The 22,430-nt window shown below is 42.9% G+C and overlaps 2 protein-coding genes across 4 annotated transcripts; both read right to left on the reverse strand.

Moving 5' to 3' along the window:
* Positions 1-16,419: 16,419 nt before the first annotated feature.
* Positions 16,420-18,410, reverse strand: LOC147184784 (transmembrane protein 53-like). 3 transcript variants are annotated; one of them, XR_015100122.1, is made up of 4 exons: positions 18,192-18,410; positions 17,904-18,007; positions 17,081-17,838; positions 16,420-16,737 (listed from the first exon to the last, which is right to left on the reverse strand). XR_015100122.1 is itself a non-coding variant. In XM_086104692.1 (3 exons), the coding sequence occupies exons 2-3, from the start codon at positions 17,959-17,961 to the stop codon at positions 17,137-17,139; spliced, it is 735 nt and encodes a 244-aa protein (XP_085960818.1). In that variant the 5' UTR covers positions 17,962-18,007; positions 18,192-18,410; the 3' UTR covers positions 16,420-17,136. The 3 variants fall into 3 exon arrangements, 2 of the variants coding, with proteins under 2 accessions (XP_085960818.1, XP_085960817.1); XM_086104692.1 differs by having other exon boundaries at positions 16,420-17,838; positions 17,929-18,007; XM_086104691.1 differs by having other exon boundaries at positions 16,420-17,838.
* Positions 18,411-18,651: 241 nt separating this feature from the next.
* Positions 18,652-22,388, reverse strand: LOC147184785 (target of EGR1 protein 1-like). The gene is made up of 8 exons (XM_086104688.1): positions 21,744-22,388; positions 21,581-21,621; positions 21,382-21,478; positions 21,105-21,263; positions 20,698-20,811; positions 20,418-20,566; positions 20,168-20,330; positions 18,652-19,498 (listed from the first exon to the last, which is right to left on the reverse strand). The coding sequence occupies exons 1-8, from the start codon at positions 21,855-21,857 to the stop codon at positions 18,848-18,850; spliced, it is 1,488 nt and encodes a 495-aa protein (XP_085960814.1). The 5' UTR covers positions 21,858-22,388; the 3' UTR covers positions 18,652-18,847.
* Between the last annotated feature and the right edge of the window lie 42 nt (positions 22,389-22,430).

Consider the following 22,430-nt stretch of genomic DNA (forward strand, 5'->3'; position numbering starts at 1 on the left):
ACAAGTCGTAGGTGGGCAATTCATTTTTCGAAGCCGCCATGTGGATAAACTCAAACGGTTGCCGAGGGCCACAACAACGTGCTAACTCAATTGAGTTCAACATGAATTTAATGTCTCTCTCTCTCTCTCTCTCTCTCTCTCTCTCTTTTCTTTCTTTATTTATAAATTACCGTGGTGTGTTTGTGCTGTAAATGGTTGACCCTGTGAATATATGTAGAACATACTGTATGTATTTGTCAAGCTGCTCCTTATCTAGCTACCTAGCTAGCTAGGTAGCTAGATAAGGAGCAGCTTGAGGAAGCTAGCTAGCTAGCTCTCTGCCAAGATAAATGATAAATGCTAAATGCTTTGACAGGGGCGATATGAGGCTAAAATCTTGTAAAATTCACTTTGCTGCATCATCCCGCCACCGCCCGTTAACATGATTAATTGCATTGTAACATGTTTGGGGTGGAGGGTCTGAGGAGAAAAATTGCAGCAGCAGGCCAGTCAGTTGCAAGGCAACTTGAACGCCTCGTGCTTTCACAACTCCTTCGCCCTCGCCTTGCAGCAAGCATGGCTTAATATATCCCGAGAAATTGAGGTTAAGAGGGGATATTCGGGGGGTTATCTGGCATCATGGCGCTCAGCGTTGGGAGATTGATGGTTTTAAGAGGCCGCGGTCAAATTCATATGGTAATTCTTCCCTATTGTCCCTGCGGAAACCGAGGCTTTCTTTAATCTGAGTGGGAGGGGAGGCTTCCTCTCCCTCTGTTGCAATGGAGATCGGTGTCGCTTTATCATCGACAGATACTGACGACGGGTGGTCACTGGTGTCTGCAGGGATGGATCATGTTTTGTATTTGTGTAAATTAAATAGAGGAGGTGGGAATATTGTTGATAAGATTACATTGAATACAATGAAAACTCTCGGTTGAAGGCCATTTTTTAGAGTCCCCACCCAACCGAAAGAAAAAGAAAGATAACTTGAATCAATTTATAAGGTACTAAGTGGGGTGGAGGGCGGGGGGGGGGGGGGGGTGATATTGTAAGGGAGCATTTTATGACTAAGTGGGATATTATTTTCCAAATTCATGAGCTGAAACATTTCAAATGCATTTAGAGAAGAAAATGCAACAGAATGCTTTTTCTGTAACTTTTAGGATCAATAATTTTTTAACAATTTACCTCAACAAGCCCCCCAAAAGCCTTGGTAACATTAAAGAATAAACTGCATTTTCTGATGCATTTTAGTACATCTCAGAGGGCGGCCATTTTGTCACTTGCTGGCGGCTGTAAATGACCTCACAGTTGCTCAGGGCTCAGGTAATGAACAATCAACTGTTTTCTGAAGCTGAGCCATGATTGTTCATTACCTGAGCTCTGACCAACTGTGATGTCATTTTCAGTCAAGCGACAAAATGGCTGATTTCAGAGGTGGACAAAAATGGGTGGATTTTACTGCTTTACTCATATTCCACATATGCAATTTTAATCAGAATGCCATGTTTAGACTAGAGGGGTTGCATAGAAAATATTTTTGCAAAGAAATGTTTTGGCTTGACTTCTCCTTTAAGATATACACTGGTTCAATGAAAGAACAGACATACATTTTGGTCTTATTTAAAATGCCATTTATGTCTTATATATGGTTAGGAAGTGCCTAGTCCAACCTACATGGATGGCAGACAGCTTTGCCAGAAAAAAAAAAAAAAATTGTTGCCCAGCCTGACTTACATGGAGGGGATGAAAAACAAAGGAAAGTTTCTCTCGAGGCCTCGAGCCACATTTGAGTACAAATCCAGATAATGTGCTATAAACCTGTCTGAGGTCGATCTATATATCCACATAGCGGCTCCATATATATTGGATGAAGATGTCCCATAATAAATGCCTTGTCTATATACTTAACGGATCTATATATCCAGTACATGGCTGATCAATAGTCATGAATCTTTTCTTCATAGACAGACAACGATATGTCTCCTTTGAGAGTCAGCCCGAACGGAACACAACTAGACTGGATGCGGATATTGCAGAGACGGATATGTCTTATGTGCGGTGGAATTGCTGCATGTTTGCGTAACTCGGGGGTGCCCAACCTTTTTTGACCGATCTACTTTTCAAGCTACCATATGCACGTGCATGCGCAACAGCCATAACTGTCCTCCAACTTGAACAAAAAATAAAGTCGATACAAAAGTTTGTGAGTTTGTGGAAAAGGAAATCACTGCCTACCTTAGTGGAGACCTGACGCGGAAGCACAAGTTGCACTTTTGCAGCATCATAAGTGCAGAAACTCTCATATGTGTACCGCATATATATATATATATATATATATATATATATATATATATATATATATATAGATATATGTATATATATCTATATATATATATATATATATATATATACTGTACGTGCTTTTAAACTGTATCAAAAACGTTTGCAGACTCACGACTGACCTGACAGTTTAATAAAAAACAAGATGGGCTGCATCAATTTGCACCACACTGCTCTTTTTGGCCAAACATTGACTTTCGAGGCCACGGTGCTGGTCTATGCACTTTCCCTCGTGTCAGCCCACCACTTGGAAACACACACACACACACACAAACACACACTTAAGACCAGCGCCTCCTCTCCCGAATCAATCCCTTGATTCATCATCCAAAATATCTGCGTGAGAAAGCAATTATTAATCCGCACCATCACTTCCAATCCAATGATCATGAATGTCGCGGCAATGCTGCGGACGCTGTCTGTTCATTAACTGCTGATGGCTGCTGTAATGGCTGCTCAATGTCACCAAGATATTTTAGTGGTATTAATGAGGCAGCAATGATGAGCATATCATAGCCAGCAAGTTAGGTGCGCATTCCGTCCCCGTCCTCTCTGCATCCCCATCGCACTCAACCTTTTCTCCCCCTTGATCATATTGATATCTTTGCTCCTTCCTCCAATAAGCATCTAATCAACAACCCGGGAGATCAGATCACAGCAGAATGATGGATCAAGGAATCATTTACTGGGAGCGAGCCTGCTTTGCTAAACCGTAGGTGTGAATTTTACGGGTGATAGGTGGCAAAGTGATGAGCTCTCCGTTTCATGCCACGAGTCCGCAGCTTGCGCTAGATAAGAGCCGGATCAACCTCAAGATTGGAATTTATCGGCGCTTTTCATCATTTGGTACTCAAATGAAAAGATTATTTAACACTTCGCGGTCAGAGAAAAACTACGACGCGACCACCAACTTGAGATCAAAGAAATTGTGAGACTTAAACTTTCATACTTCGATACGACGAGCCGAGGTTGGGAGGGTTACTTTGAAAATGTACTCCCCATGCAGTTACGAGTTACCAATTACATTGGTAACGTAATCCAATGACTACCATATTAAAGTCATGGATTTGGATGACCTTTGCATTGTTCCATTAATAGGTATGCTAACTTTTATGATCAGTCCTGGCAAATGGCTAATTCTATTTTTCAGGCTTGGCAACACCATCCAAAAACTGCAATCTAACAAATGAGAGCTCTCAGATTGAGGCTGATGATTCACGCGATACAGGTCCGGCAAACAGAACCAAAGTTGCAATATCTTGACCCGGTCTGCAGCCAACAGGTAAAGCGCTTTTCTATTGTTCTTTAAATTGTGGGTTTCATGTTTTAACTGTGTTACGTTTGCAATGTTTGCCCTCTACAATGACGCGGTTTACTGCTAATGCTGCTTTTCTCACAGTCCTAAATGAGGGTCCAAAACTATTACCTGCTGATTCCACTGGCCCATTCCAACTCTTATATTTGTCTTTGAATGCCAAGAGGAAAAATATAAAGAGGAAAAAGTGAGCTGAGTAATTCCCACATACACCGTGGTCAACCCCGATCCGCGAAAAAAAAACTGAATAATATGGGTCAATATTCCGTGAGAATTTTTGTTCTCTGTGTTGTCAGATGCCAGGTTCAGTCGATTTAACCAACAGGCTCCCCATTTGCATACAAATGAACATCGAAACGAGCTCAATGACATAATTGACTCGAATTAGAAATGTTCTTCCGCTGGTCACTTTGCACTGGACCGGCCAAGTACATGAAAGTGTCTTACACACACGCGCGCACACAAACACACACACACATGTAGAAAAGCAAAGAAAAATGGCGGCTATTTTGCATATTAATGGAGTCATTAGCTGTCACTTGGCAATCGCTGACAAGAGGACTTATTTATGCCCTGGCCCTTGATGTTCCACTGAGAGAAAATGTCCACTTCAGCAGCCAGCTCTAATTGTTTCTGAGCATGTTGTCCGCTTGATCATTATCGTCATCATCATGGGAAATTAAGCCTGCCTTTAAAAAAAAAAAAAAAAAAGTGAGCTGGCTGACGTTTGGCGTGGCCTATTATGATAACTGTGTTGGCTTTTAACTTCAACTGTTCTACAAGAGCAATTACATTGGAGCCTTTTTACCTCAATACAATGGTGAAGTCGAAGTCCTCCACCGTCCAGTATGGGTTCGGACTTGTTGTGGACCCGCTTTTACAAAATAGCCATTATAGGTGTCTGTGGGACACCCTTCTGAGTGTCCCACACAGACACGTACAATGGCGATGGTGTCGACTTCACATCTGTGATTCGTGATCACTTTGGCCAAACGTATTCTGCGCAATTCGATCTTCTGCATGGACTCCAGCGAGTCTACTTCTGCTTCTGCCATGCCCAAAGTAGACCATGCTCCTCTCCTGCACTGAATTCAAAAGGAAGGCAACAGTAAGTCGGCTGTGTTCGCGCCCACAACGGCGCAAATGTCATTTCTAACCATGTGTGTCTACAAAAATACTCAAAAGAACAAAAAATCCACCCATGCACACAGTTAGCCCACACTTTGCACTGGACAGGGAAAAGGCACTCCTTCTTTGTTTTGACAAAAGAAAAAAAACACTAATGAACTCGTGAAACAACAACAACAACAAAATTGAATTCATTTGTTCACTGAAGCACACACTCCTCTTCAGCTGCCCCACTGCAACCCCACTCCCGTTCCCCTCTCCCCTCTCTCTGCTGGAGGGTCTGGTAAGCCACACAGAGCCTGGAGATGAGGCATGTGACAACAAAGTGGTGGAGGACAAGGTGGTATTAATGCGCGCACACGCACACCCGCAGCAGTATGCGGTAGTTATGATCTCGACAGGTTTAGCACCTCCATATTGTAAACATGGGGGTGTTGACCGCCTCCCCGCGCTTGTTACCATCATCTCCTTCATTCAGCAGACACGGCACTCTCAGCATCTGGCTGTGAGGCAGCACAATCAACATTAACCATGTCTCCTCGTATGCATACAGACACGCACACACTTGCAATTGCTCCAACCATGTACACAGGTAGGAAACTCACAATTGGTGAAGTATTTGTTTGAGGGGGTCTGCACCGCTTTTGTGTACAACTGTGCTCACTCACGTCTAGGCGTGAGAATTGATATTGCCTCCAAAAGCATTATTAAATGAGTCCCTCTTAGACAGTATTGTGCAAACCTTAGTTTTCTTTTTTATAGCGCGAGATTGTAGAGTCTGTGGCATGCATATGACTCATTTGAATGTTGTGGTATCATAAGGTTACGAAAGCCACATACAAGAATGCTATCCTATCCCATTTGACATTGGGTGATCAATGCGGTACACTCTGGAGTGGACAGCAACCATTTGCTGGCCACATATGAAAAATGAAGATTCACATTTCACAACAGCTGAACTATTTCCGTCACCAGGCACTTCACAACGCAGATGGACAATAACCCGTATTTTTTTAATAATAAGCATGCTGTGAAAGCAAGGAAAGAATTTTCAAAGGGAAACAAGTGGAATGTTCCACAATAAACAAGTCAATCACTTGACCTGAATCCGTTTGAACCTACATTTCACTTGCTGGAAGGAAAACGCCCAACAAACAAGTAGGAACTGAAGACAAAAGTGCATCTTCATTGTTTCACTTCAAATCTCTCGTGGTGTTGGAGAGGGCTGGAAAGAGAGCTGAATTTATTTGAACTGCGACAAAAGCGTAAAGATTGTTTTAAAAAAAATGTCATCATGCATGCCAACCCCCATTTGAGAAGGAAAGAATCTTGTAAAAAGAAAAAAAACCCTTCCAGGATGAGATGCCCTTAAAGTGCGAGCCACAACCACACCAAGCCATGCGCACGTGTTGTGTGGCAATCGGGTCATAAAAAGGGAGCACAGCACCCATGTCAGATATGTTGCCCTTTCTGCTAACGGCTTCAGAGGCCACAGAGGCTAACTGCCATCAGCTCCCCCCCGCCCCCGACCCCTCTCACTGCCAAACACCCATGCAGTATAGACACACACTCAGGCATGCACAGGGTAGCGCTCCGCACAGCTGTGGCCGCGCTGCGTATCTCCAGCCGGCTAGCGGCGACGTTCCCACCGCAACTGCTTTTGCGTTTGACCTTTCCTGTCCAGGCCTAATTTGATTTTGGCCCTCTTTATGAAATCAGACACTAAAGGTCAGCTGTCTGTTTAACATGGAGTGGAGGCCCAGAGCAAAGGAATTTGCTTCGCCAGTAAATTACCTTTATTATGTTTGGGCCTTTGATTCGATACCTTCCCGGAGGCCGTCGCGCAGTCCTCACAAGTACAAGCAAAAAAAAAAAAAAAAAAAACGGAAAAAAACAAGATGATGTTATACAATCACTTAATTTGCAACCTTCTTGTCACCTCTTGATGACCTCCTGACCTTCTATTGTAATAATATTTTTTAAAAAAAACACTGATGAACATTTAACAGGTAATGTTTATTACACGGTCTTTTTCTCTGAAGTCAATAAAAAATAAATAATAATAAATACATGAACTATTTTTGTCTTGGTTCAACAACTGTAAATAGTCCATAGAGCACAGGAGTCAAAGTCAAGGCCCGGGGGCCAAATCTGGCCCGCCACATCATTTAATATGGCCCGCAAAAGCAATTCAAACATGGCAAATTCCATGAAGCTTGCTAAAATATGAACCAAAATTTCAAATTCTCATATGTAACAAATGAGAGAGACGTTGTAAGCATGGTTTTGTTGCCAAACACCCCATTACAATCACTTAAACAATAGTTCCATAAACTATTATTCTTGACTTCTTGATATGATTTCAATTATAATGCCCCCCCTGACACATGAAAAGTTAGCATGACCCAAAAAAACAGAATGACGCTGATAGGAAACGTGTCCGGTTGAAATAAAGCGGAATCAGGCTTAGCGGAGAGCATCAGGGGCAGATCAGGGTGAAAGTGATGAAGATGAAGACACGGACAGACAGGATGTCTTAAGATGAGGCAAACACATCAGCCTAGATACTGGACGCTGTCTATTTGGAGGACTGATCTCTTTGGCCGCTGTCCTTTTGAAGAATGTTTCTGTCATGCAGGAATCCCCTCGCCTGGTTGCCACGTAACCTTTTGATCCATCACGAAAGCTACTTCCTGCTCCTTCACCCCTTCATAGTGAGTGATCATCACTCACATGGCCTGCTCCCGGCATCACAGTGGAATGGTGCGCTTGTCAGTGGGGGGGGGCTGAATGATTGCTGATGTCACTCAGAACATAAAAGTACCTGTGTACATTAGCATCCATCAATCGCCTTGAAATGGAGGACGAGCAAAATGATGCTCGGATGACAATCAGAAAAGCTCCTCGAGGCCTTATGCACTGTGTAAAATCCATAAATGATCAAAGAAGAGATTAACAGCCCCACCCAAGCTGTGAATGTCATTTATTCACAAGTAACTAGGTTAATGAGCGAGTGTCATCTGCACACAAAAAAATAACTAAATGGAATGTATACCTTTTAGCCTTGTTTAAAACTCCAAACAGTGCTTTCTATAACGTTCTGCAGGACCATTTGGGTCTACATTCAACGAAGTATGATTAAAATACCCATTAGCTTAGTCCACACATGGTGCGATAATATTCCAATTTGCATTGTAAAAAGTTAATTCAATCATGAAACACTCCATACTTGTTAGACATCAACCGTGTTATCGTTACAAAGTCCACCACTTAAGCCTGCAACATAAATACAACTCGTCGGCAGGTTGCACAGTAAAAACGCTTGAGCGTGGGCGTCGCCATCCGGTCATCAAAAAAAGATCTTGAATGGCTTTGGTAATTATACCAGGCTTTGAAATATTTAGGACTGCCCGGGCAGAGAGCTGTTTGGAGAATATCGGCTTCAACCATACGCAGTTACAAACTGCTGACTGCTTTGTGAATTGTTATTGGGCATTCTCACACACTTTCTCTGCGGTTCTCTTGACTGCACTTTTCTATTTGCATTTCTCGTCTGCTTTCTGTGCAAGAAGGAAAGGGCGGGAGGAGGGTGGTGGGGGGCGATGATTTAAGGTAATGAGAGGAGTAAAGCATCATTAGCGCAAATTAACTTTTGTCAGCTGAGGTGATCTTGGTGGGGGTGCCACTGCCACTGGCGGCAGCTCCGATAATGGCAATTTATACATTGGCTTCTGCTATCGTGTGCGTGTGCGCACGGTTTTGTGTGCATGTGCCTTGTGAGTGAGTATGTCCAGTCAACTCTCAAAGAGCCACACCTATCTTTTGAGTACCTCTCAACATCCAATCGGAATTTATCGTGGTTATTATTATTATAATATACTGTATATATTTTTGCTTTTGTTATTACCTTGATGTCACGTTTCTCAAGAAATGCATTGTTGAAAAACGTTGCCCACGTGAATGTACAATTTTAAAGTTGGTCGCAGTGCTGCGGTCGCAGTGTACGCTTCGTAAAGAGTGGTTCTCCCAGTGGCGGCCGTGCATTTCAACCTTAGGCCTTCAGTGACGTCACATACATTAACGCAATACAGTATAGGCTCATCAGTCATCAAGCAGCACTTAATTTCAGGAGCATTTAAAACCATCAAGTATGCATTCACAATTAAGAGCAGGAAACTAAATTTACAGATATTGTCAAAAATAAAAAGATTTTAAAAATACTAAATAAAATGCCACCCAAATTACGCTGTGTGATCATAAACAAGTCTGCCCAATAAATTGTGCAATGCCGCAGTTTCATATAAGACACCAACCACACATAACAATACAATACAATAACAAAACAAACTATTCTTTGAAAATAAAATTAACAGATCATTTGCATTTTGAGAATAGGCTATACAACAGCAAATAACTGAAAATGTTGAGCAGCTGAGATTGAATGAATTTTAGTGCACGAAGCTGACTACAATGCGCCATTATAAATTGGAGGTGAGCTGATTTATTTGATACATTTTTGTATCTTTGTCATTTTATTTCATTACCATTAATACTAACGAAATAAAATAAGAAGAAATGTAAAATAAAATACATTTACTCACCAATGTAGTGCCTGTTCACTGAGCTGCAGACCTACGCGAGTGTCCCCAAACGTTTTTAAACGCACCGTAGCTTGTAAGTGCCCAGCCGTGCTCTGATGTTTCCTTGCTGCCTTGGTAAAACAACTTAAATTGGTAAATCCAGTGGAAGGTCCGTCTTGAAAATTGTGTGGAAAGTAGTCCTGCAACCAGATCAACGTCTTCTCCTTCGGCCATTTTGGGTCAAAATGCAGCAACAGCGCCCTCTAAGCAGGCGCTAATCCAATCACCAAACGCGCACGTCCAGTGTCGACGTAAACCCTTCTCGCTGGCCCTGCCCTGGTACGCAGACTCGTGATCTGATTGGCTATTGCAAGTTGACTGTGCCCGTTCATTTACAGCTCTGTTTAATCTGAAGGCCCCGAGCAAATTTAATTTACCTGGCAACACGAGCTATCTGAAATATGATTGGTTAAAAACTCTACCATAATAAATAAGTTATTTATCGAGTGGCTTTCAATGTTATTTAAAATAAGCCACTCGGCTAAGTGGAAATAATATGACGTAAAGAATCCAGAGAATAATTTTGTTTCTATATTTATGAAAATAAAATAACAAATTAAATGTATGTTATTCTCAGAAAAGTACATTTATTAAATTTACTTTTCTGAGAATGTTTAGGCCAGCAGAGAAGGCCTTGCTGGCCCTGATGGAACGCCCCTGGGTTCTCCCCTTCATGCTCGTAAAATGGCGGAAAATAGTGAATTTGCAACCCGTTCAATATTTGTGATCGCAAATCTTTTATTTTTATTTTTTTTTTGCGTGCAGTCAACAAGGATGTCGGCCGAGCCACCGACTCCATGATTGCGACGTGAAAAGAAATAGTCAATTTGGAAGCGACATTACGCTTGTGCCGTGGCCAGACACAAATGAAAGAGCAGCCACAATTAAAATTACAAGGAGAAAAGTCGCGGATGCAATGTAGCAGTCATCATATAAGCTAACAGTGTGTTTACGTCTTGTTTTTGTTCTTTGCATTTTTGGACTGCCAGAGGTGGAGGGTTTTGGGGGGGTTGGCACAATCCTGTTTAAGCGCAGTAGAAAATGGATGGATGGATGGATGGATGGATGGATGGGCTTGTACAATTTTTCATTCCAGCTTTGGCAGTGGGATTCAAAGAGGAAATCTGCGTGCTCGTCACCTGACAATGCCTGGAAATGAGCTACTGCAGATTCGTATTTTAGCCAGACCATCGGTTTCCGTTGAACGTTGTGTCAAATTGTGGACTTTGTGTTTGAAAAGCCACGTTCTGTTGGTGCCCATCCTTTCTCTTTTTATCGTCTCTGTTTGTCTCCTCCTCTCCATCTTCTAGACTTTGTGTCCCTGGCAGTACAAGGAGGTCTGGTCATGTTTAATGCATTCAGTTTGTGTTCCATTCAGCATGACAGAAGAGGCTTCAGTCAATTAATTAGCAACAAACGGCCATTGGGAACAAGACGGGCCCAGCACAGGTCAACCCGCTCCAAGGTCTGGCGTGATGGGGACACCCGACCAAGACCACCGCGTATTGTCTTCAGCCGTGTTTCAAATTACACGTGAATTGATTAAGAATGGCAGCTGCGTTCAGAAAAACAGCAATTTTAACATTGCAACTTTTTATAAAATAAAATGGTGGTTTTGTTCATCATGATTATTGAATCCAATATCCATCCGTCCATTTTGTAATCCGCTTTTCCTCAGAAGGGTGGCGGGCATGCTGGAGCCTATCCCAGCCGTCTTCGGGCAGTGGGGGTGGGACACCCTGAACTGGTCGGCAACCAATCGCAGGGCACGCGTAGCCAAATTCCGGTTCACAATCGCACCTCAGGAGTCAATAGATAATCTAGCAAAGTATTAACAATACTTTTGTTAGTACTTTGACAAAATTTATATTTGACAGTCACATTGTTACGGACAGAATATACTACTGCGTTTTTTTTTTTTCTCGCCCCCTGAGAGAAAAGGCTTCCTTCCTCACGCGTGGTCCCCTGGTTCTAGTGGTGGGAGCGGGATTAAACTGGAGGTCCGTGTAGGTCCATTAGCTTGAGTGAGGCAGCTGCGGTGCATGATTCTGTTTCGACCTCGAGGTTTATTCCCCCCCGCCTACCCCCAAGCTTTTCCTTTGTTGCATTAGTTCACAGTGGAGGCACCAGCTGGCGCAGTCAAAAGTGTTTCCGATGATAACATTAGAGTCGGTGCAAAATGTCAATATTGTGATTAGTTTGCATGCTGCATGACTGATCGTCACAGATATTGTAACGCCGGGAACGGCATACAAATAGCCTCGCGCTTAACGCGCATGAAACCAAACGTGTTCCTGATCTCACCATGTCCGATTTTTATTTATATATACATTTCTAACCATTTACTCTGGATAAGGTGATGTAATGTAAAGGAAATGTATTTATGTAGCAACATGTGACTTTTATAACAGCGGTGTTTGGAGACTTTGTTAAAAATATGTCTCGGTGTGAAAAAAAAAAGAGCCAATTAACCAGTAGGAATAAATAATTTGTAATTATCACCACACGACCGAAAGCACAGCGAGAACAAGAGGGAGGGTGAGCTTGTGTGTTAATCAAGGCATGATGAATTGCCCACGTTCATACAAACATGGCCTCTTCATGAGTCCCCTGCGCATCCCTCTTTCTCTCTCACACACACAAACAGGCACACACACACACACACAGGAAACAGCAAATAAAGAGTGGCTGGTGTGTCGAGAATTAATTCTATGAAGTGCACTGGCAAGGAGACAGCGTATGTAGATAAGTGGCGGGGTGCGGAAGGAGCGCATTACCTGTGTCTGTGTGCGCACGCGCAACTTTGGGACGAACGAACCCGACTGAGAATGCGCGCGCATGCAGGGATGCTCGAAGGCCCAACCTGCGTGCGCGTGCACGTTTGCATCCGGGAACGTAAATCGTGTACCGTTGTCGAGCCGGTGGTGGTCGCAATGACATATCTTAATCTGCTTAGTTAGCGGCCGGCGGTCTTTAGCTAACGGATTATCCACCAGATTTGAGTAATAGACTCCTCATTTAGCTTTAATGCGTTTTGCATAGGGAGCAAACTCCCCTCATCACTCTTGAAGATGAATCGGCCTCCCAGCCACAAGATAAGGGAGGGGAAAAAAAAACTTCTAAAGATATTAGTCAGATGGCAACTTCATAAATCATAACATTTTATTCTTAATGAAGGGAAAGTAGCATTAGCCTCCGTCTTGTAGCGATTCTGTGACACAAATACACTCTGGAGAAAACACCGTACAAACTCTTGGTTGCCCGACAAAATCTACACAATGATGTTTTCCATATCGTACCAGTGGTGTCCAAATGACGGCCCGGGGGCCATTTGCGGCCTGCCACAAATTGACATGTTTGATGAACACACACATGCTCGTGCATGCAGTGTCCTGAATGGAATCGTTATTAAAATCCGCTGCACTACTATTTCAACGATCTCAAATAATGCGATGAAATTAGCTGTACATGACATGGTTATAAAATGCTTCAATAGCGTTTTGACTTTAAAATTCCAGTCAAGTAATCCCCTGACAGGTTGTTGGATAGTGCGTGTTTGTGTGTGAGCGTGTGTGTTATTCTGCCATATTTTTGTTTGGCAGAGACATGAAAGAAGATTGTAAATAAACAAATAAATAAATAACATATTTTCTTGAAATGATGCCTGTAACGCATGCGTTCACAAACATCCACCTACAAGCAAAGAGACAAAGAAGCGTGACGCTTCCCACCAGCGGCATGCACTGGTCTGGATATGTGACATGCACATTTTGTTTGGTAGTTTTAATTTGACAGTGTTCGGTGCTCAGCCTAAAACACACACACACACTGGCGCAGACATTTACTCAACACACGCACGCACACCTCTAATTTGACAGCGCTCTAACAAGAGCCTGCTGCTTGTCAAATGTTCTCTAGTGGCAGCAGGGATCCGCACAGCCGAGGGGGTTCTTTTCAAGGACATCTGTGAAGGAACACACACCCACACACACACACGTGCGCACGCTGGCTTTGAATGGGCTGCGAGAGGCAGCCTGCTGCACACATGCTGAGGGCTGCTCCTCATACTCTCCATCTTGCTTTCTCTCTCTCTTGCCTCCCTGCCTTTTCGCTCTCTTTATCTAACATTCCATCGCCTCGCTTCCCTCTTTTGCTCTTAAGTAGAGGGCTGAGGAGATTAGATAGACCAGGGTAGATTGCGGGGACACCTCCCTGGCTGGTTCCAAAAACCAAGTCCCTTTCTCAGGCCGCACACATCAATTCCCTCTTCTTTCTTCAATCCAAAACACCAGGAGACCGTTTCAAGTTACTCAAAGGCGGGAAGACTTTGGTCTTCTGGATTTCGACCTATTGACGTGTGTGTGTGTGGTGTGTGCTCGTGAAGCAAAAGCTTCTCTTTAGTGGGTGTCCACACCCCCTCCCCCCCGCCCCCCATGCTGTCTTAAACTTGACTTCTGTGAAATACTTTGCTCATTAGGGGTTGACTGGAGTTACTTGTCAAATGATGGCCACTCCACCTGATCACAAAGCCCCAGCCCTGTGGCGCACCTGAGGATGAGCCAGCGTGTGTTGCTTGGGATGCGTATGTAAAGTAGACATGACAGAGACATGAAAAGATTTTTACATTTTCTAACATTATACGGTGGATTACCCCCCGACCACATTTTAGTGACGGCTGAGATTTAAAAAAAAAAGTCGAAAGAAAAACCTTTCGAATAGATGTCGAGAATAGAAGAAATGAAAACGCCACACCGCTACTAAATCCTATTTCACAGCACACGTCTTCGGTATTTTGGCTGCGGTGAGGGGAACGCGACTAATAATCGATCGGCGCCATAACTGCCATTTTCCCCCTTTGTCATGTGCCAGAGTTGACTGGTTCACTGCAACCTCTCAAATGGTTTGCGGGTACTGACTGGTCTTGTTTGAATTGTTCAATTTTCCCATTCAAAATAATTTTTAAAAAAGAACAATCTGTTCAAGAGGCAAACCTTTTATTCACTCTAACACAATTGCCATTTACAAGTGAAAAATTACATTTCTCACTATGAATAGTGAGAGAAAGACAATACATTTAAAAGCGTCTTGCTGTCTTGGCGGTTTTCGTCACTGGTTGACAATGTGACCGACCAATCTGCATATACAAACTCTACTACTGCATATGTAACCTTCTCCAGACTGATGCCTTTCACAATTAGATCACATTGAGAGCAATTGTATGATAAACATGTTTTCAAAGGACACAAAAAAAAGAGGAATTTGCACAATGAAGAGGTAATTTAGAGATGGGATTTTTTTTCATTATTATTATCCTTGGCCATAAAGTCATAGCAAGTCAGATTTAAAATCAAAATGTCAATCTTTGTTGAAATGTATTACAAATAACCAGACACGGAAAGAGATCAGAGTTTTGCCATCTGATATTATTTGATCGTGAGTGTGTGCAACTGTCAGATAAAATAGTGGCCATCCGATCCAATGATCTAGAAGGAAGGTTCACAGAGCAGCGTCTCAAATGTCAGCATGTGCATAAATACAAGCCGGTCTTATTGGGAGTGACATTAAACTAAAAAAGCCAGAATGGCATCTTTTGAAAGCTCTGCGAGCCTTGCCGGGATCGCCCATCGACCCAACTGGAACGTGAACAGGCCCGTTTTTAATGCAGTCACTGTATTTAACATATCGCTGGCATCGAGCCGAACCCTCAGGAGACCCCGAAAACAGGGGGCAGTAGGCAGGGCACACCCTGAACCGGTAGCCAGCTCATCGCAGGGGACATGCAGACATGCAACCATTCGCGCTCCTAATCACACACCGAGGGACAATGTTAATTAAACCTGTCATGCATGTTTTTGGAACGTGGGAGAAAACCGGAGTACCCGGAGAAAAGCCACGCAGGCACGGGGAGAACATGCAAACTCTACACAGGTAGGCCGGAGCCGGAATCAAACCCTGCACCTCTGCACTGTGAAGCTGATGTTCCAACCTGTCATCAGTGGTAAAAATAAATAAATCAATGAAAAATAAAATAACACCCATATGTGGACTGACCAAGAGTATAGATTTTTTTTTTTTAATATGACATTTTGAAATTGTGATTTATGTTTCGGCTTGACCCCAGTGATGTATCAAAATTTTTAATAGTGTATTGCAACCTTAAGTTAAAATCTTGTAAATGACAGTCAGTTAAAAAAGGCAATGTACTGTATATCGCATGTGAAGTCAGAATGGAAAATACTGGAATATAGAATATTGAGGCCGTGTTGCTGAGTGCTACCACTTAATACTATTAATGTAACCGTCCTAGAGTGCTCTGTGTCCTCTAAAAGTATGGTTCTTGACTGCAGCCATTTTCTGTAAAAGAGTGAAAGGCTAAGGAGAAAGCGCTGACCTCGCATCTCAGCAATTCCATCCTCATCAGCTTGTGAGACTTCATTAACTTCGTGGGGTAATTTCCTCTATGAAGGCCTCTTTTTTTTTTTTTTTTACTACACTTCGTCTTTTTATCCAGCCACCCACCGCGAACTCGATCTTTTGCGCCCTCTTTGAATATCAGTGGTAAAGATATCCTTTATTTGTCCCACACTGGGGAAATTTACAAAAGACCCTTTAGGAATTTTGAGGTGCAGAATACTAAGCAAATACGAAGCAAGAGCACACGTCTATTCTTACGCAAAGGGGTGCCAACATGAAAAGTCTCGAATGTGAGGTACTGATGCCGCATAGCCTTGCTGAGGCCCAGGACGCGGCCATTGACGGTCGTGCGTTAGTTGTCAAGCGTGAGTCAATGCTGCCCTCCTCAGGAAGGGAGGGAGTACTGCACGGATGGCCGATGGGTAAGGTCAAGAGTGGGCTAATGGCTGACTTTGGCCGCACGTTCGTTCACCTTTTCCCGCAAAGTTACCTGATAAAGGGTCAATAATGGATCACTTCACTGCCGCTGGATCGCTACATGTTGAAGGGGTTACCTTCAAGAAAAGGGGGAGAGGGGGCTCATGTAGCACTTACATTCCAAACAGTTGCACTTATTTTTAATATCTGTGAAGTCAATGAACCACTGGAGGAAGTGAACAGTAGTACGAGAGAATCGTGTTCACTCCGATGATCAATGTTCATTTGTCCGTGCTGATACGCAACCTTCCCTCTTGCTTCCTTCCTTTCCTCGATGCGGCTCCACACGACACATTAAGTACCCAGGCCAGGTTTGGTGCAGACAAATGCCAGCCACTCATTTTCCCAAATGTCAACTATGGACATGGCATCAACAATCTGCGTCAATGTGTCCTTTTCTGACTCCTCCTTTGACTTTACGGCACGTTCTGTGTTAAGGTTCTGATGGTAAATAAACAAAAAGGAATTCACAAATACATCTCAACGATTAAATACTGGTGGTGTATGCTGTAATATCAATTTCAATTAGGTTCTAACACTGCGACAGTACAACCGATCTACAAGGCATCACATATCAAACACAATAAATACAATTTACAGTATCTTTAGTCCCATTTATCCAGTGTCAATCAACTACCTGTTTTAAGTGTGTTATTAAATAAATAAAAAAAGAGAAAATGATTGCAACTCCACAGACAAATGAATTCAACCTTGGGACATTTCTGATTAAGCTTTTTTTTTTTTTAAAAAACCACACACACACACACAATGCTCTGTCAAATACCTGGAGAATTTTGCTAGAATCTCAGTTTCCAGAGCACCACTTGGGTTTTACATGCTTCACTGATCCCGAACCCGGTGTCTCTTTCTCATGAATGTCCCATCTGTGTCCTTCATACAAGCAATCAGGAAATTGCGGCACTTGCAAGTATACTGCTCCGGATATTCCCGGAAATGGCTCACATGGACGCTGGAGACAAAATCATAACTGTCCACTGGAACTCCTTTAAACTTGAGGGTGTCTGCAAAGAGCCTGACATCTCTTGGCCTGATCACTTGATCAGCTCGAGAGTAGAGGAAGAAATGAGGCCAGGCAGGCGGCCTCTCTTGCACCGCGTCATAGTGGTTCTTGTGCACATATTTGGTCAAGGGGTACAGCACGATTCGCAGCAGGAAAACAGTCACTGCAAAGAGCGCAAGCAGGAGGTACTTCAAAACAGGACTTATTTTGGGCCCCAAAGTAGTGGCCAGGGCCCGCACTGCCCCGAGGACATTCCCGCTACCCGGAGCGCTGTCCACAAGGGCCCCGATTACACACAGGGAACTGAACTGTTTGTCCTTGTGCAAAAGCTCGACAATATATCTGTACAGCATGAAGCCACCGTTACTGAATACGTGGAAGAAAATGGGACTCTGCTCCACCTCATAGTCAAAGAGGATCTCCAGCAACTTCAGGGCTGTACGTCTCAGTTCTTTGTATCCAAATGACTCAGAGATAAACACGGTCTTGAGAGGGGCCGTGTAACGGATAGTGACGCATCCCTGGATCAGGAAAGAAGATCAGTGAGCTTTAAAACGACCAAATGAATCGCAATTAAACCTTGAACCTGTTCATTGTAGATGGAGCTGTACTTGGTGAGGTGTTTGTCTCTGCAGCCCGCCCATCCCAACAGTATCACAACAGGCTCTTTTGTTCCCTGCCAGTGTGTCTCTGGAAAAGAGAAAAGGATTAGCGCGGCATGGTAGCGAGTCGCCTGTCCAAACCAAGTAAATATAAAGCGACCTCGCCACGTTAATGGGAGACTGACATTTGCGCTTTTCCGTAGAAAGTTAGCAAGAAAGCTAGGCTAACGTTATGGCGTAATACAGCACTAGTGTCAATGAACGATGCTCACCGCTGGTCGCTTCATCTGGAAACACAATATTGTAGTCCATTTCATCATTTGCCATTATTGTTCGCAGCACTCCAAGATGGCTTTATGCGACCTGGAAGCTCGGTTAGATTCACGGGAGTTTATGAAGCCATCCGAGCATCAGAATATTATACATACGCGGAACAAGGCGATTCAGCGACGGACTGAGACGGAATCTGCTGTCAATGTGCTTTGTGCGCCGCTCTCATGCCGGAAGTGAGCTCTTCTTTTTGACCTCTTAAACGACAGCTTGTGTAAACCCCGGCAACATAATGCTGCCCCCTCCTGTACTGGAGGGAACGACACCTCTTCTTCACCACTGAAAACTACAGCCACAATCGCTTACAATCATTTACATGAATACGCTACTTGCCCTTGTTGAGATACATTGTGTTGCTCTGTGCAGAAAAAAAATACTGCTACAGAATGACCGAGACAGATGTAATACACCAGATGTCTTTTTTAATTCGAAAAAATACAAGGGAACTGAATTTCTTTATGATCAAACAGGTAGTTTGAGATGAATAATTTTTTTTTTTTAAAGTTCAATTAAAACATGAGAATGATGGTTCATTGAGCATTCCTCTCTCTAAAGATAACACTGGCTTTCCAAAGCCCTTTGATAAGTCTGATTGTCTTTAATTGTCCATCCTCTCCTGCTTTCCCTCCCAAATCATTTCCATCTTTTGCACGTGGGCTTTGGATGACTTGGAGAAGGTGCTCTTGACGATGTTGAGTGGTGTTGCCTTGCCACTGAGGTAGACCTTATTGAAGGAGGTGGGAAGCCACATCTGCTCCTCTCCGCTTACATCCACTTCGTCCTTCTTCACCAGGGTGCATGAGTAGGCAAATATGTATCCTGTCATGAATGCATCGAAGCCAGCTCGGTGCGTGCCCGGATCTGCCTTGTTTTCACTTTTTCCGCTCATTTCAGTGTTGGTAGACTCCACGTTGTCCTCACACAATTCCTTCTCCTCACTCTCTGTTTTCACGTTTTCCCCGTCATGCAGTTGGATGTTTGTATTGCTGTCTATCAAATTGGCACTTTGCAGACATCCGGCAGACAGCCCTTGATGACCCTCGTCTGGATTCAATTCCAAATGGGGCATTTTGTTTTGGGGGGCACCTTCCACATTGGAGGAATCTTCCTCTAACCCTCCTTCCTTTTTCTTCTTTTGACGCTTCCGCTTTTTCTTCTTGTCATCCTTAGATTTATCATCATGGAGAATGATAAGGTCAGTGTCATGGGACAAAGGACACTTGGTGCCATTGGAACACCAGCCGAACGCCTGCCAGGCAAGCCAATAGAGAAAAGTTTAGATTGGGAGAGCTGATGATGTTTAAAAGATGAATTTCCTGGCAGCAAAAAATATATATACAGGTAATATAAAACACGAGCAACCTAAAGTTGGCCCAAAATGGGGAAATTATGCCTCCAGAAAATTTCATTAATTTGTACGAACCTCTCAAGTATGATCAGTGGAAATGGAAGCATGATGCACCTAAGATTACTTTTGGGCTCTGTGGCAAAGGCTGTGAATATTTATGGACAGTGATTACTTCCGTTTACTTTTCAATTAATTTGCGAAAATTAAATTTCTTTTTTTGCATTGTAATTATGGGTGCTGTGTGGAGAAAGACATGAATATATTCCATTTTGGAATGAAGCTGCAAGACAAAATGTGGAAAAATGTAAGCCCTGTGAAAACATTTTGGTTATGCTGTACATTGAACTGCTAACAACAAAAAATGTGCCTCTGCCACTCGTGATTTCTTGTGGCAACACCCCATACACTCTAAGTGCAAGTGGAGGCTCGCATCGTTTGGCTGATGGAGATGCAACGTTGGCCAGGCTGTTTTGATTCCCATTCCCTTTTCTTCAAATCAAAAATTATTCCCAGAGCTTCAGTACTCACTTGGACTAGAATAAGCATGATCAAAGTTTAGGTGAAACTAACCGAGAAGGAACTGCAGATGTCAGCCTGCTCTGAAATGGGGGGGCCAGCCGGACAGATTCTGTAGTCCACATAGCGGGACATGGCGCCAGCATACTGACAGAATTCAAGGTAGACATGACGTCCAGTCCCACCGGAGGCCTCATTTCGACTGTTATCCAACTTGCTAGAAGGAGCAGAGAAACACGGGCAAAGCGGTCAAATGAGGAGAACATTTTTTTCATCCTTGTTCTTACTTTCTCAGAGCACCCACCATTTCTTATAGGCGTATTCCAGATATGAGGCACTGAAACGAAGATCAAATTCTGTCACATATTTCGTGTCGAAGATGCCTGCAGGAAACATCTCCGATAGGTCGGCTGTGAAGCTGACTAAACGATCTGGTAGATGTGCATAGAAATTCTAGAAGATAAAAAAACAGATGGTTGATTATACAAAAATAAAAATGGAAAAAAAAACGTTAGTCATTACAACCTGAAAAAAGTATAATCAAAAAACAAGAATGGATGAAGCCGTGAACGCAAACATCCTACCTGGTAGAGAAAAGCAATATCAATGAGACCATTGTGGAGCACCAATGGTTTTCTTGCACGTAGTAGCTCAGTAAATAAAGCCCGGATATTAACACCCTGGTTGTCTGAGCCGCCCTTGCAAAACAGAGAAAGAAAGGAAACATCAAAACTAGGGCTGAACAATTACTTGCATTTGACATGTAATTGTGCATTAAGTCCCAATGGCAGTTTTGAGGCAAAAAAACAAAAACAAAAAACATTATTTTCCCAAATAATGGTGACAGGATGTCATGACCCCAAGCTTCAAAACAATTTCAAAGGATATGCTTCGTTCCACAGCATGCCGTTGAATGACAGACAGTAAGGTGAAAGGTGAGTAGAGTTTATGGCATGAAAATTCAATGAGCTCAAATGAGATCATTACATACCTTATTATTACCCCTGTGATAAGGTATCCCTTTTGCATACTGCTTGTTGAAGTCAAACCCGTGTTGTACAAGGAACTGCACTGATTGAGGCTCAATGATGTACTCCTCTGAACATAGTAAAGTGAGGTTGTACACCTGGACCAGGTACGTGTCTGCGGCCTGGATTAAAAAGTAAGGAGGGTAAATTTTAATGTTTCAACATAACTACAGAGCTGCACTGTTAAACAACCGTATGTCACAAATTCAAAGTCATTGGAAAATATGTCATTTGTTGCACCTTGTTACTGAATTTCTTGTAGCAAGCAATTCCCAAGGAGAGGATGGAGCGAGAGCGGGCTGCATGACAAATGGCTTTATATCTGTCTTCTATAGACCTGTATCACAATATTCAAGATAAGATATTGAAAGAAGGCTACAAAAATATGCTTCTCCTGGATTTCAGATGAAAGTTGTAAAGTCAGAAGACTTTTACTCACTGTGCAAGCAATGATGTTCTATTTCCCAGGCCACTCAGCTCCTACGACAATAATTTGCAATAACTAGGGGTCATTTATTGAATCTTTTAATCCTGCTACCCAAGTAACTCAATGCATCCATCTTCATTCAGATGATGCACTACTGTCGTAATGTTTCACGTACCGTATCTACAGCAACGAAGGAAGATGTTTTGATCGCCACAACCATAGCAGGCCAAAGTTCTTTGAAATTGCCATTCTGGACATCAATTACAGGAACGACAAATGAAGACGTCATTCTTAACAGTATAAGCTGATTTTACTAACGGAAAGCGAAAAGGAACGATGTGGTGCGTCAATTGTGCAGTTCCAGGCAGGAAGTGAGTAAATCATCAATTGCGTTCATTCTAAAATGCCTTCTGATGATATATTCCACGTTATGTATTCATATTGTCATAATAACTGTTTACGCAGGTAGAAAAACTACTGAATGAGTGCCGACTGAGAGTAGAAATCGGCAGGTAAACACATCCACAACGTGCTCTACCGGTCCTTGGTGTCATACGCGTAGAGAGTTGACCATACGCCTGTTTTACCGGCAGATGCTAATTCCCAAATATTATCTAGAATATCAATCAGATTTATTTTACATCACAATGCAACCTGCAGTATTTTCCATGCTGTATTTTATCCTAAAGACCTCTTATTTTGATGCGCTTTTTCCATTGGTTTTGTTTTTATCTCAGGCGGTTGATGCAGACGCATAAAGTACGTCACATACCCAGCTAGCTAAACGGAGGTCGCCATTTTGGCTCAAATAAAGTCAGAAACATTTAGTTGGATACGAATGTTTTATATTTTAGGTTTAATA

Source organism: Hippocampus guttulatus, unplaced genomic scaffold (assembly GCF_054856545.1).
Source record: "Hippocampus guttulatus isolate MCC_2025c unplaced genomic scaffold, RoL_Hgut_1.0 HiC_scaffold_77, whole genome shotgun sequence".
Lineage (NCBI taxonomy): Eukaryota > Metazoa > Chordata > Actinopteri > Syngnathiformes > Syngnathidae > Hippocampus > Hippocampus guttulatus.